Source organism: Manis javanica, chromosome 10 (genome assembly GCF_040802235.1).
Source record: "Manis javanica isolate MJ-LG chromosome 10, MJ_LKY, whole genome shotgun sequence".
Lineage (NCBI taxonomy): Eukaryota > Metazoa > Chordata > Mammalia > Pholidota > Manidae > Manis > Manis javanica.
Genome location: NC_133165.1, coordinates 115,306,916 through 115,322,805, shown reverse-complemented (window position 1 = coordinate 115,322,805; position 15,890 = coordinate 115,306,916). Strand labels below are relative to the sequence as shown.

Sequence of the window (15,890 nt, the reverse complement as noted above, 5' to 3'; positions counted from 1 at the left end):
CCCATCTCAGGAGACAATGACTACTGTATAGTTACTCTTCTCCCAGCCCCTCCTAGCCCGATGGAAAAAGTACAGCCTCTTTCTTTTCCCTGCTGCCCTACACACCAGGAAACAATTTTGTCATTTAGATTATCTTAACCCAGGTTATAAGTAACCTTAAAGTTACTTATTCACTCAGTAATTATTTCTTGAACATGTATTATATATACCAGGCACAGTGAGTGGCTCTGGGGCAACAAAGATTTGGCCCTCTGGCCTCTGCTTACAATGTGATAGGAACTCTCTGTTTTAAGCATTCCACTGTTGCTTACCTCTTAATCCTTAGAAAGTTGTTTGTTACACCATCACTCAATACTTCCACCTGTTGCTTTTAGTTCTGCCTTTTATCACATATTTAGAAACCACACTAATGTTGCTCCTTAGTTACCTCTTATCCCGGTTAAATAGCCCTAATTACTAGTCATTTACATTTATCACGGGTTTAAGACAGTTCTGGTAACCATTCTCTGGGCGCTGTTTGTCGATGCCCAGAACAGAACATATGGTCAAGACACTATCTGACCAGTCAGAATACCATGGGACTCTACACACAGAGCTGTAACTTTCTGTGGGTTAGAGTACCTGCTTGTCTAAATTTCAACTTACCAGTGCTTCAATCAGACCACATTCATATTTAACGTGTATTCAACTGAAGTCTGAAGGGTTTTAACATGTCCTGCTGTTAAAACAGGTCCCTCTTATTGTATAATTGTACATGAATGCAGAGCTTTAAAAATACTGAAGTTAAATGTTATTTTGTTGGATTTGGCGTACTCTAGTTTTGCCAGATCTTCCGAGTGCCCTAGTCCTCTTGGCTTGATACTGCCTAAGACTCTTCAGTATTACTCATGTAAAAAGAATATTTTGTTTGTGTAGAATGTTATATTTTGGTGTGGCTAATGTAAATGAAATACTTCTAATCTTGTGTTAAATACTTCATAAAGCCAAAATAGTAAGTCTAGTTATGAGCTTTCTTGTTTAGTTTTTAGAATAGAAAGTTTGAAAATAGATGGATATAGATTATGAAGTTAAATGAAGAGACAGCCCCAGCTCCTCAGAGTACAATAATGCTGTGGGGGATTCGTTTTCAGCCTAATCACGGAAAATCTTGGTGGGAAAATCTTAGATTTAAGCATTGTCTATATATCTTAAAATTAATTATTAAACCATCTCTTTTGGAAATAATTTTAAAAGGTTGAAGATGCTATTTTCCAACATTTCTGTGAAGAAATTGGCGTGGAAAATATTCGTGAATTTGAGAACAAACATGTTAAACAACAACAAGAAATTGATCAAAAAAGGTATTTTTATTAGAAGATGTTGGTAAGCAACTTACACATCTGTAAATGTAACTGTTACTTCATAACTTAAGGGTATTATGCCTCAGGTGGTCCTTATTTCAAGTCATTAAAAAATAGTAAACATTCTTATCAAGAGATCTAATTTTTTATTCCATAAGTTTTTAAAGAGAAAGCACAAATTTAAGAGAATGGGGACATAATTACACAGTGGTTATTAAAGGAATAAGACAGTGTTACTTTGTTCTCGATAAAGATCCATATATATGGATGAAATTGATAATTTTGAGGAAACAGTCTATTACCAAGATAGAAAAATTGAAGGAAGCCAGTTATCATAGGAAAAGAAAATAAGAAAGCTTCTACCCCTCCCATCATTAAATTCACCAGGCACCTATGGTTTCACAGATGAATCGTCCCAGGAAACTCTAAAGGTGGAGGTAACTTTAAAAGTTAATATATAAAAGGTTAATAAAATGAATGTTCAGTATTTGCATCATAGTGTGGAAGAGGAAGAAACACATCTTTTTATGAAGTGAACATAATATTGATGCCAAAATCCAAAACAGTACATACACGTACAATAAGAATATAAATAGGTCCCAGCTATAAGTAACCAAGTAAGGTAAGGTTATGTAGAAACAAGCAGCACGACACCAGCGACACAGTATGGCATCATCTCGTAGACTTCCTCCTGGAAATAAAAGGGTGGCTCAGTGTCAGGAATTATTGCTGTAACTTGCCACATTTATGGTGGAAGGAGAAAAATCACACAATCAACTCTACAGGTGATAAAATGGCATTTGGCAAAATTCAGCATCCAATCTTGATTAAAATTTCTTAAAATATGAGTCAGTACTTGTGATATGAGAAAATACATTTCCTTAAATCAGCATGGTATTTTCATGGAGTAACACCAGAAGGGTTCCTAGTAAAGTTAGAAATGAGAAGATATTTCTTACGAATAATTTCTTTGAATAATTTCTTACTGGATAACTGAGAAAAGCAGGAGGCACAAAGTATGTTCAATATGCTTACCGTTGAGGATTTGGATTAAAGACAGCAGCATGAGAGGTGAGACAGAGGCTTCCTCCTAAAACCACATATAATATGAAAATATAATTAATACAACTAATCCTGAAAGAGCAACAGGAAAGAGGACCGAGCCAAACTGCATACACCTGGAGAAAAGAATAAACCTCATGGAACTTACCAAAGCCGTGGCCCGGCAGGACCCACGCCCTTCCCCCACCCTGGCTCACCGGTGTGAGGAAGAGAAATGGAGTGGGGAGGGAGTGGAGGCCTGTGACTGCTGAATACCTAACTCCAGAGATCTGTTCTGGGAGCACAAACCTACATTACATGGTACTTGCATGGTTCTCTCGTGATTAGGGGGTTGGAAAGCTAAGACAGGCAGAATTCCTGGAGAGACTGAGATTCCAGCCACTTGTGGAAAGCGGGGATCCATATCTGGCTACTCTGAGACAAAAGAAAGACAAAAGAAAGGCAGGCAGTCTCACAGACTTTCTAACAAGGAAGCCCTTAGCAAGACAGCTGCTAAAGGGGCAAGGACTGCACAGAGCTGACTGCTTAGGAGAAAGGACAGGTAGACAAAGTTGTCCGGGTGCACTCTGCCCAGCAGGTTGGGAGCTTTCACAATCTACAGGCACTTCAGCTTCCTGGCCGGCTACACAGCTCCAAGGACCCCCTCTGTGATATGCAGCCAACTGCGCTTTTTTCCCAGCCAGCCCCACCTGGTTCACAAACTGGCAAACTCTACCTTGGTGTTAGGCCAGCCAGAGGGAAGACCTGTCTACAGCAACTACAAAGGCAAAGCACAGAGGCTTATACCTGTGTGCCCGGCCCACTGGTTCAAGCAGTGGAGGCAGGCATAGCAGCCGGGAAGCAGGAAACAGCTCTTTCCTCCCTGCAGGCATCAATACCACTCCCCTGCGACCCCCGACATTGCTTCAGGGGCTGAGCAGCTCCAAACAGTAGAGCTCTGGGCACTAGAGGGCGCCTTACACAAATAAGAAACGTCAAAGGAACCTGGTTCAAAGTAAAATTATTAATACAACTCCTGAAAAAGATTTAAATGACATCAACCTCATGAATCTTCCTGAAAGGGAGTTCAAAATAAAAATCATTAACATGCTCGTGGAGGTACGGAAATATATCCAAGAACTCAGGAATGAATTCTGGTCGGAGATCCAGTCATTGAAGAGCACAATGGAGGGTATTAAAAGCAGACTAGATACGGTGGAGAAGATGATAAATGAAATAGAAACTAGAGAAGAGGAATACAATGAAGCTGAGCCGCAAAGAGAAAAAAGGATCTCTAAGAATGAAAGAATATTGAGAGAACTGTGTGACCAATCTAAACGGAACAATATTTACATTATAGAGGTACCAAAAGAAGAAGAGAGAGAAAAGGGGGTAGAAAGTGTCTTTGAGGAGGTAATTGCTGAAAACTTCCCCAGTCTGGGGAAAGAGATAGTTTCTCAGGCCATGGAAATGCACAGATCTCCCAACACAAGGAACCCAAGGAAGACAACACCAAGACACATAGTAACTAAAATGGCAAAGATCAAGGATAAGGCAGACAACTAAAAGCAGCCAGAGAAAGAAATAAGATCACATACAAAGGAAAACCCACCAGTCTATCATCAGACCTCTCAGCAGAAACCTTACAGGCCAGAAGGGAGTGGCATGATGCATTTGATGCCATGAAGCAGAAGGGCCTTGAACCAAGATGACTTTATCCGGCAAGATTATCATTTAAATTTGAAGGAGGGATTAAACAATTTCCATATAAGCCAAAGCTGAGAGAATTTACCTCCCACAAACCATCTCTACAATCTATTTTGGAGGGACTGCTATAGATGGAAATGTTCCTAAGGTTGAATAGCTGTCACCAGAGGTAATAAAACCACAGTAAGGAAAGTAGAACAGCTACTTACTAAGCAAATGCAAAATAAATAACATGCTCCTAAATAACCAATGGATCAATGACCAAATAAAAACAGAGATGGAGCAATATATGGAGACAAATGACAACAATAATTCAACACCACAAAATCTGTGGGATGCAACGAAGGCCAAGAGGAAAGCATATCGCAATACAGGCCTACCTCAGGAAAAAAGAACAATCCCATATGAAGACTCTAAACTCACAATTAATGAAACTAGAAAAAGAAGAACAAAGGAGGCCCAAAGTCAGTAGGAGGAGGGACATAATAAAATTATTTTGTTTTAATAAATAAATAAAATCAAGAAGAATAAAACAATAGAAAGGATCGATGAAAGCAAGAGCTGGTTCTTTGAGAAAATAAACAAAATAGATAAACCCCTAGCCAGACTTATCAAGAGAAAAAAAAGAGAGTCTACTCACATAAACAAGAATCAGAAATGAGAAAGGAAAAATCACTACGGACTCCACAGAAATACAAAGAATTATTAGAGAATATTGTGAAAAATTGTATGCGAATGAACTGGATAACCCAGAAGAAATGGACAACTTCCTAGAAAAATACAACTTTCCAAGGCTGACCCAGAAAGAAACAGAAAATCTGAACAGACCAATTACCAACAACGAAATTGAACTGGTAATTAAAAAACTACCTAAGAACAAAACTCCTGTACCAGATGGCTTCACCGCTGAATTTTATCAAGAATTCAGTGAAGACTTAATACCCATCCTCCTTAAACTTTTCCAAAGAGCAGAAGAAGAGGGAATACTTCTAAACTCATTCTATGAGGCCAGCATCACTCTAATACCAAAACCAGGCAAAGACACCACAAAAAAAGAAAATGACACACCAATATCCCTGATGAACATAGATGGAAAATTCTCAACAAAATATTAGCAAACCAAATTCAAAAATACATCAAAAAGGTTATCCATTATGATCAAGTAGGATTTATTCCAGAGATGCAAGGATGGTACAACATTTGAAAATCCATCAACATCATTCACACATCAACAAAAAGAAGGACGAAAACCACATGGTCATCTCCATAGATGCTGAAAAAGCATTCAACAAAATTCAACATCCATTCATGATAAAATCTTTCAACAAAATGGGTATAGAGGGCAAGTACCTCAACATAATAAAGGACATATATGACAAACCCACAGCCAACGTCATACTTAACAGCGAGAAGCTGAAAGCTTTTCCTTTAAGATCAGGAAAAAGACAGGGATGCCCACTCTCCCCACTTCTATTCAACATAGTACTGGAGGTACTAGGAGGTCCTAGCCATGGCAATCAGACAGCACAAAGAAATCAAAGGCATCCAGATTGGCAAGGAAGAAGTTAAACTGTCCCTGATTGCAGATGACATGATAGTGTACATAAAAAACCCTTAAGAATCCACTCCAAAACTACTAGATATAATATCTGAATTCTGCAAAGTTGCAGGATACAAAATAATATGCAGAAATCTGTAGCATTCCTATACACTAACGATGAACTAGCAGAAAGAGAAATCAGGAAAACAATTCCATTCACAGTTGCATCAAAAAGAATAATACCTAGAAGTAAACCTAACCAAGGAAGTGAAAGACCTATACTCTGAAAACTACAAGACACTCATGAGAGAAATGAAAGAAGATACCAATAAATGGAAACACATCCCATGCTCCTGACTAGGAAGAATTAATATTGTCAAAATGGCCATCCTGCCTAAAGCAACCTATAGATTCAATGCAATTCCTATCAAAATACCAACAGCATTCTTCAATGAACTAGCGAAAATCATTCTAAAATTTATATGGAACCACAAAAGACCCTGAATAGCCAAAGCAATCCTGAGAAGAAGAATAAAGCTGGGGGAATGATGTTCCCCAACTTCAAGCTCTACTTCAAAGCCACAGTAATCAGGACAATTTGGTACTGGCACAAGAACAGAGCCACAGACCAATGGAACAGACTAGAGAGCCCTGAAATAAACCCAATCATATATGGTCAATTAATAGATGATAAAGGAGCCATGGACATACAATGGGGAAATGACAGCCTCTTCAAAAGCTGGTGTTGGCAAAACTGGACAGCTACATGCAAGAGAATGAAACTGGATCACTGTCTAACCCCATACACAAAAGTAATCTCGAAATGGATCAAAGACCTGAATGTTAGTCATGAAACCATAAAAATCTTAGAAGACAACATAGGCAAAAATCTCCTGAATATAAGTATGAGCAACTTCTTCCTGAACACATCTCCTCAAGCAAGAGAAACAAAAGCAAAAATGAACTCATGGGACTACTTCAAACTAAAAAGTTTCTGTACAGCAAAGGACACCATCAACAGAACAAAAAGGCATCCTACAGTATGGGAGAATGTATTTGTAAATGACACATCTGACAAGGGGTTAACATCCAAAATATATAAAGAACTTAGATGCCTCAACACCCAAAAAGCAAATAACCCAATTAAAAAATGGGCAGAGGATATTAAGACACAGTTCTCCAAAGAAATTCAGATGACCAATAGACACATGAACAGATTTTCCACATCACTAATCATCAGGGAAATTCAAATTAAAACCACAATGTGATATAACCTCACACCAGTAAGGATGGCCAGCATCAAAAAGACTAAGAACAACAAATGCTGGCAAGGATGCGGAGAAAGGGGAACCCTCCTACACTGCTGGTGGGAATGTAAGCTAGTTCAACCATTGTGGGAAGCAATATTCAGGTTCCTCAAAAAGTGAAAATAGAAATACCATTTGACCCCAGAATCCCACTCCTTGGAATATACCCAAAGAATACAACTTCTCAGATTCAAAAGGACATATTCCCCCCTATGTTTATCGCAGCACTATTCACAATAGCCAAGATATGGAAGCAACCTAAGTGTCCATCAGTAGATGAATGGATAAAGAAGGTGTGATACATATACACAATGGAATACTATTCAGCCATAAGAAAGAAACAAATCCTACCATTTGCAACATGGATGGAGCTAGAGGACATTATGCTCAGTGAAATAAGCCAGGCGGAGAAAGACAAATACCAAATGATTTCACTCACATGTGGAGTATAAGAACAAAGAAAAAACTGAAGGTACAAAATAGCATCAGACTCAGAGACTCCAAGAAGGGACTAGTGGTTACCAAAGGGGAGGGATGGGGATGTGGAAGGGTGGGTGGGGAGGGAGGGAAAAGGGAATTGAGGGGTATTATGTTTAGTACACATGGTGTGGGGGATCACGGGGAGAACAGTGTAGCACAGAGAAGGCAAATAGTGAATCTGTGGCATCTTGCTACACTGATGGACAGTGACTGCATTGGGGTATGGGTGGGACTTGATAATAATGGGTAAATATAGTAACCACATTGTTTTTTCATTGAAACCTTCATAAGAGTGTATATCAATAATACCTTAATAAAAAAATTTTAATAGAAAATAAAAATAAAATGCAATTTTAGCTTTAAAAAAATGCTTGCTGTCACTTAATAAGATGTTGGTAAGCAACTTACACATCTGTAAATGTAACTGTTATTTCATAACTAAAGCCAATTATGCCTCAGGTGGTCCTTATTTCAAGTCATTCTTACTTCAATCATCACTGCTCTAAAGAGATCTAATTCTTTTATTCTATAGTTTTTAAGAGAAAGCCCATAATACCAAATAAGATGATACTAGTTCTTAGAGCTAGACAGAAATATAAATAAGGTGTAACAATTTGGAAAGGAGGAAGTAAAATTTTCACTATTTGCAGGTTACATATGATATATATCTAGAAATTCCTAAAGAATAAATGAAAACTTAGAAACAAAAAAAAGCATTGAATAATGTGGATACAAATATTAATATGAAATTTTAAATGAAAAATCAATTAAAAAATTTATAGCCTTTCTGTTCTACATACAAACTACCAGGGAAGCAATATATTGGGAGCAAATACTCCAATTAAAGAAGAAAAAGGTAAAATACTTAGTACTTAGAAATAAACTTACTAAATCTCAAAACAATATGTAAAGAAACCTTTAACAAGACTGAGAGAAACTTGAATAAGAGGGAAAGATACTAGTTCTTTCACAGGAAGACCCAATATTATAAAGAAATTGGTTTTAATTTAATCTATAATGTAAATATCATCTTAATACATATATAGACATATTTTTTAATCAGATAAATGGATTCCAGAGCTCACATTCAGACCTAGGCAAGGAAAATCTGAAAAAGGTAATGAGAAATGACTAGAATTCCCAGATATTAAAACATAGCATAAAGCTGTATTAATTAAAATCTTGAGGTACTATCTCACAAAAAGTCCAAAAATATATTCAGATCTATAAAGGAAATTTGATTTAATATAAAACTGGCATTTCATATCACTGGAGAAAAGATACTTTTCTGTAAATCATGGATTTGTTTTCTATAAATCATGATTTCTATAAATCATGATATGGTATTTCATATCACTGGAGAAAAGATACTTTTCTATAAATCATGTATGTGTTGGGATACATGTGTTAGCAATCTGGAAAAAACCTACAGGGATCCCTGTCTCATTCATTAGACTCAGATTAATTCCAGCTGAATCCAAGATTTAAAATAAATAAGATGAAGGCATAAAAATACCAGGATAAGTCATAAGGAAATTTAAAAAATAACCTCGGATTAGGAAAGGCCTTTCAGTATGACAGAAAGAACCCCAGAAGCCAGGAAAGAAAAGATTGATAAAATGCAAGTGTATAGAAATTTTTTTTAAAATGTACTTACTGATTCTCTGTCTAGTTGTTCTAACAGCCACTAAAAGAGGAGTGTTGAAATTTCCAAGTAGGGCTGACTCTTGAACAAGGTGGGTTTCAACTGTGTGGGTCCACACTTATATGTGCATTTTTAAAAAGAAACATACTAGAAACATTTTTGGAGATCTGCTACAATATGAAAAAACATTTTCTTTTCTCTAGCTTACTTTAAAAATACAATGTATTATACATATAGCATAAAATGTATTAAATGACTTGATGTTATTGGTAAGGCTTCTGGTCAACAGTAGACTATTAGTAGCTAAGTTTTGGGGGAGTCAAAATTTATACATAGATGTTCAATGCACAGATAGTCTGTGCCCTAGCCCCTCTGCTGTTCAAGAGTCAGCCGTGTTCTTTGGATCTGTCAATTTCTTCATCTAGTTCTGTCAGTTTTTACTTCTTGTATTTTAAAGTCTTGTTATTAGGTGCATAAATATCTGCGATTGTTAATGTCTTTTTGCTGAGTTAATCCCTATCATTATCCTCTTTTATCCCTGTCGTATTCCTTCCTGAATAGATTTTATTTCTAAGGAATTCTGCCTGTCACTACTAATTGAGCATCTCATAAAAACCCAACTGGAATTCTGATGGGACTGCATTGGATTTATATACTTATTTGGGGGGAACATCTTCAAAATACTAAGCCCTCTGATCTAAGAACATAGAATGTCTCTTCATTATTCTGATCATCTATATCTTTTATTAGAATTTTAAAGTTTTTCCATTGAGATCTTATGTGTTCTTAGTTAAGTCCCAGATATTTAGCAGTTTTTTTTCTTTTGTGAATAGTATCTATATTTGTGACACTTTCCTAGTTGGCTTCTACTGATATAGAAAATGCTATCAAATGTTAGATTGAGCTAACCTCATAACTTCGCTAAACCCTCTTATCACATCCACTACCTTAGCCATTATGCGTCCTAGGGTGCCACTGACACCCACTTAGAGATGAAGAGCAGGCAGCTGAACAAACCAGTTAGGAGTTGGCGGGAGAGGCCCAGACTGGAAGTATGCATCTGGGGGTTATCGGTATACAGAGAGTACTTGAAGTCAAGTGCCTGGATGAGACCACCAGTAGAATGAATGTGGGTAGAAAAACGATTCCAGGCGATGTTAACAAATTGAGGAGCTGAGATGGATCTAAGGAGCAATCGGTGAGAGGACAGGAATAGTATGGTGTCCTGGAGCCAAGAGACGAGGCATTTCAGTTGTGCATAGCCTGTACGTCTGCCTCTCGCAACAGAAATAAATTCTCCAAGGGTTCGTTTTAACCATTCCTGCAGGCAGTGTGGTTAGCGGTGAAGAGCGGGGACTGCCTGAGTGTGTCACACGTTGCTCCACCACCGCCTAAGTGAGCGGCCTTAGACAAGATGCTTCACTCTTGTGCTTGATCTCCACATCTGTTGAATAGAGAGTCCCACAGCTTCAGTGAGCTAATTCATGTAGAAGTATTTATAAGTGTCTGGCAGAGAGTGACTTTTCATTAAACATTACTCTCTTTTTTTTATCATTCCTGTTGTGTTGTATTAGTAGTATCTGACATACTATCTGATAAAATCAGTGCTTAAAAGTGTTTGTTGAATGAGTCATGAGGGAGAGAAAATGGAAAGGGTAAACCACAGTCCATACTAGAACTCTTCAGGAGGAGTTTATCGCATTGGCAAGGCAGGAAAGAGCATAGGAAGGAACATGTTCTTAAATCCCTCAGTTTGGAGTTTGGGAAGAATAGCTTTATTTTTTTAAAGCTGACTAAATAAGAAAACCACATAAATTGTGATTTAAAGAAGAGGGGATAGAATTTATGGGTTATAAAAGATTTAAGAAACATTCATGTGGAATACGTGGATCTTGATTCAAACAAACCAGTTTTTTGAATTAATGAGACTCAGGAAATTTGGCATTGATAGCAATCTGACATTAAGGAATTATCATTTCTATCTACAGTAGTTATGCTTATGTATCAAGTCACTTCACTTTCAGTGATACATACTAAAATATTTACAGATGAAATATGTGCCGTCTGAAATTTGCTTCAGATAATCCAGTGGTGGGAAGGAGTGACGAGGAGGGTCACAGACACGAGTCACCGTGGATCGGTGATGATTACAGCCGGGTGATAGGGGAATTCATTTTAGTATTCCTTCTGCTTTCGCATCTGTTTGAGATTTCCCATAACAAACAGAAAAAAAAAAAATTTAAGGACTCTGTTTACCACTTGTAATGCTTGACTTTTTATACTAGATTAGAATTTGAGAAACAAAAAACTCGGCTTAATATTCAACTTGAATATAGTCGCAATCAGCTCAAGAAGAAACTGAGTAAAACCAACACATTAAAAGAAACCATCCAGAAGGGCAGAGAAGAAATCCATGACCTCAAGAAGGTAATCGCCATGGCCAAGTGCCTCACCATTGACACGATGACGTCCCTTCATCGAGTAAACACTTACTCATCTCCTGAAGTGTCCTAATAGTGGGGCAGACTTGAGAAATACTTGAAGTAAAATCAACACGGTTTCATGAATTACCATGTGTTGAAGTGGGAGGAGAGGGCAAGGGCGGATGCTGCGGGTGACTCCTGAGTTTTAACTCGGGTGATCAGTGGACAGGTGGAGGAGCGTAAGGAGAGAATACTCTGGACTGTGGAGGTGGAGGTGCCTGTGTGATACAGATGGCAATTTCCAGCCAGTAGTTACACAATACATAGATGGGGGAGAAGTTCAGGCTGGTTTATGGGAGCCAGTTGAAACCCTGTGTGAATGGTTGACTCCCAGAGAGGGGGACAAGGATGAACTGTGAAAGGAGTGGTCACAGGTTCTGAAGAGAGCCAGAGGGAAGGTATCAGAGAGGCCCCCACTTTGCAGGAAGAAGTGAGGAAGGTTGTCAAAAGAGAAAGTCAGAAAAATGTCTGTGTAACTTCTAAGAGGTTGTAGTAGCAAGAACGTTTTCATTCAGCAGCGGGGACAAAAGGCAGAAAGCAGCCCGCCGGGGAACGCGTCCGCAGCGCAGGACAAAGGCAGGCGGGATTCCTGTCCCAGGAAGTGCAGAGCGAGAGTGGGGCACATCCTGTGACGGCTCGCACAGCGCTCAGGGTTTATCTCAGAGGGACTGGTTTGCTTTTATTGATAATAAGATATCTGTTGACCATATTAATGTAAAAGATTGTGGGTCATCTCCAGGCTGAAGAAAATTGTCTGCAAATTGTCCATGAACTTACGGCAAAGCAGCAGCAACTTAAGGACATATTTGGCACTCAGAATTCCAACGCTGAGAAAGTCCAAGCTCAAATTGAAGAGGAACGGAAGAAGTTTTTGGCTGTTGATAGGTAATTAAAAACTTTATCAATCTGAAAGACCATAACCAGAGTTTTTCAAATATGTTTATCAACAATTTGAAATTTATTCTAGGTAGGTTTATTATTTGAATATGTATCCTTTGTTGCTTTTGATCCCCTATCACACCTTTCAAGCATTCTAACTTGGGGCCAGACCAATCGGTGGTTAGTTGTAGAGTGAAGAGTTCCTTTGACAGATGAAAACATGGACTGTATAAAGAGTCCCTTACCTAAGTCCCTCTTGACACAGGTACCTTCCTGTTCTACAGTCTCCCTCTGGTCTGTTTATAGCAGATGAGGGGTAGATTCTGGAGCCAGAATTCCTACTTTCATATCCCAGCTCTGCTACTGACATTTCCTCATCAGTAAAATGGGATGATAATAGTGCCTACGTAACACAACAGTTGTAAGGATTAAATGACTTCATATGGCATTTAGTGCAGTGCCTGGCACACACTGTGTGTGCCATCCTAGTGGTGGTGACACCTTAGCTACCTGGCTTGTTGCACACCAGTGACATCGGCATTCTCATATGACTGATACGGCCATAAGGAATCAGGTAAAATGTGCTGGTTTTGCTCAACCTCTTTGCATTTCACGACTTCCCTCACTTTTCAGAGATTTCGGTGTTTCAAGATACAGCCAGAAAGTCTTTGTCTAATATTTTTTTTAAGTGGAATTAAATTTCATTTACTCCTCTTTTTGCCCTTGTATTTAGTTTAAACAGAACCACATCTTTGTCATCATATTCTTGAAATCCCAGTTCTTATTTTATTTTTTGGTCCTGTTTCGAGGTTCTCTTAAAAATCTCACCCACATTGTTTAAACTGGTAAAAAGACCCCTCACTTAAGATAGAAAGCATTACATTAGTGATGGTATAATTACTAAGAGACTATTTCTCTTGGTTTGGGATTCTAAAGTGCAGAGCTTTTCTAAGGGAGAAATGCAGCTTGAAAAATTACAGACTTAAAAATGAATTAGGACAGCACTGCATTGTTGTTAGCCTGGTTAAAGTGATAACATTTATTACTGAAGAGCGTTCTCTTGGATTGACTGACTATATTTATGGCCTTTCTCAGGAGTGTTAAGGTTCAAATTATAAGTTACCAATGAGATAATTCTAGAACTTAGAGCACTCACAGGAAAAAATATTTTTATGTAAGTTTATAACACATATTTTTCTTCTTTGGTGCAACTTTACATTATGAGTAGAATATAATCACTTTTTCATATCTGTATTTACAGGAAAGTGGGAAAATGCCAAAAAGAAGTTGTAGTCATTCAAACTTCTCTCGAACAGAAACGGCTAGAGAGGCACAATATGTTGCTTGATTGCAAAGTTCAAGACATCGAAATAATTCTTTTATTGGGGTCACTGGATGACATCATTGAAGTGGAGGTATTCTAGCAAGTGATTTTCTTAAATAAATGCAGTTGTGTAGAAATCAGTGTGAAGCCCTTTGGCTGCTTAATGAAACCCAGCTCTGTAGGCTCTTCCTCTTGTTCTCAAGCCCCGTTAGGGGCAGAGATGACATCTTCTCCTGGGAAGAAGGAAGGGCAAAAAGACCATCATTCCAGAGGATTGGGCATTTCACGCGGTCCGCTTATTCCTCCTGCTAGCCCATATCCCTGTAGCTCCACGGGATAGGCCGGAGTTTTTTAGATCTACATTAGATACCCAAGAGAAATCAGAGAATTAAAGCAGTTGGACTTAAGGACATTTGGGGAGGTGGTGTTAGCCACAGTGCACTGCAAGCAAGTGGCCACCTGGCACTGGCAGCCCCTGCACATTGCAACATCATACAAGTCTGTAAAGGGTGGTCTCGCTCTGCACCTTCATCAGCTCCTCAGGTGATTTGAGAATCAACAGCTTCACTGAGCCTGCCCGGGTGGTGAGGTAAGAATGGAGCCCCAAAGAGCCAGAAGCTAAAACCGAAGTGCACTAATGGCAGACATTTATCTGTCTGCCTTTTCTCTCTTTCGCACTACACCTGCCTGTGTCCCACAGTACCCCTGAGGTTTAGTTCTGTTTCTTACGTTAGGGAGGCACAGCTGTACAGTTCAGAAAGGATATCTTACTATTAGCTAATCCAGAGGATGCTGAAAATAATTGTTGTGCCTCTTGAGTCATCTCTGAGGTTTTACTGAGTATGTGAGTCTTTTCCCTGGGGTCTCCCATCCACATTCCTCATCCCCTTTCTGCTCTGTCCCTGGACCATTCAGTTCCATCCAGTTTTCTACTCCAGAGAGGCCTTCACTCTTCAGAACAAAGCATCTATAAAACAATTTTTCTCTTGCCAGTATTGACCATGTCTCATGGCATAATTCTGGTGTGATATTATACTCAAAAAGTCTGCTTTTTGCTATTTTAGCAGAGATCACATTCCACAGAGGAGACAAGGAAAGGAGAAAACCTTACCTGACCACAAGTGACATAAACGCAACTCACATGGCTTTAAAGGGGGAGGAGAAAAGGGGTAAAGGGATAGGACTGGAATGGAGGTTGTCTCATGCATGACCCAGTCCAGGATTTGACCACCAGGAAGTCTTTCTGGCCCAGGATATACTGGTTTTATCCTCTGCAATCAGCTTTCCCCCCCACAGGGCTACAGCTATGTAAACACTAGCTTTGACCAGAGGAGAAAGAGAACTCCCCTCTGGTCTCTGCGTTGGGAGAATTCTGGGGAAGAACTCTGATGGCTCATCCTGGGTCCTGTGTCTACTCTATGGGTGCGGAGAGAGGGAATGGAGAGGCGTCTATTAGCAGCAGAAATAGATGGGAGCAGAAAAACAAAGCTCACTACAGAGAGAGAGAGAAAGGCTGTTTAAAAGGCAATGATGGCAGAAGCGGTTTGCCATGGAATACAGGGAGAAGCAGCTTCAACGGCCGACATCTGAGTGGGCGCTACTGGCCGTGCACTCATGCTGCTGCTCTGGTCCTCTTGCTGTTTTAGTGAACCTTCAGAATCACTTGCCATCATGTCCACCGTGAATATGAAATTATTTACTTCTTAGCTTGAAAAACTCTCATATTCATGGTGGTGTATCTCGAAGCAGGTAGTAAGACCTTTAGCTGAACTACTACCGAGCCGCTGTCTGAACGAAAAAAGTGATAGTTCTGCTCCTCTTTGATGCCCAAGCCACGCTGGAACACTGCCTTCATTTTTTTAAAAAGCATGATGCTTTTTTAAAAGATGCAGACCATGTCATACAGGGAAGAAAAGGCTTGGGAACGTGGCCATTCTCTGCCAGGGGAAAGAGGAGTGTCACAGAAGAAGAACCACACTTCATCTTCCTGGCTCTAAGGGGGCACTGAGGCTAGGGGGGGAGGCTACAGTCAGGTTTCCTCTGCTGTGGGCACTTTCTACGAGGAATATGAGCGGGCCTCTCGTGGTGAGTTCCTGGATTAGAATTTCATACAAACATCTCACAGTGGCCATGTAATGGGGAGG

At 39.2% G+C, this 15,890-nt stretch overlaps 1 protein-coding gene across 2 annotated transcripts in view; it reads left to right on the top strand.

Annotated features, from left to right (window-relative positions):
* SMC1B (structural maintenance of chromosomes 1B) overlaps positions 1–15,890 on the top strand; it is an 82,486-nt gene that overhangs the window by 54,692 nt on the left and 11,904 nt on the right. For both annotated transcript variants that reach the window (XM_073214024.1, XM_037006788.2), the window contains exons 15-18: positions 1,234–1,340; positions 11,346–11,487; positions 12,283–12,428; positions 13,684–13,837. In XM_073214024.1, the coding sequence (XP_073070125.1) occupies positions 1,234–1,340; positions 11,346–11,487; positions 12,283–12,428; positions 13,684–13,837 (549 nt within the window). The remainder of the gene's footprint in view (positions 1–1,233; positions 1,341–11,345; positions 11,488–12,282; positions 12,429–13,683; positions 13,838–15,890) is intronic.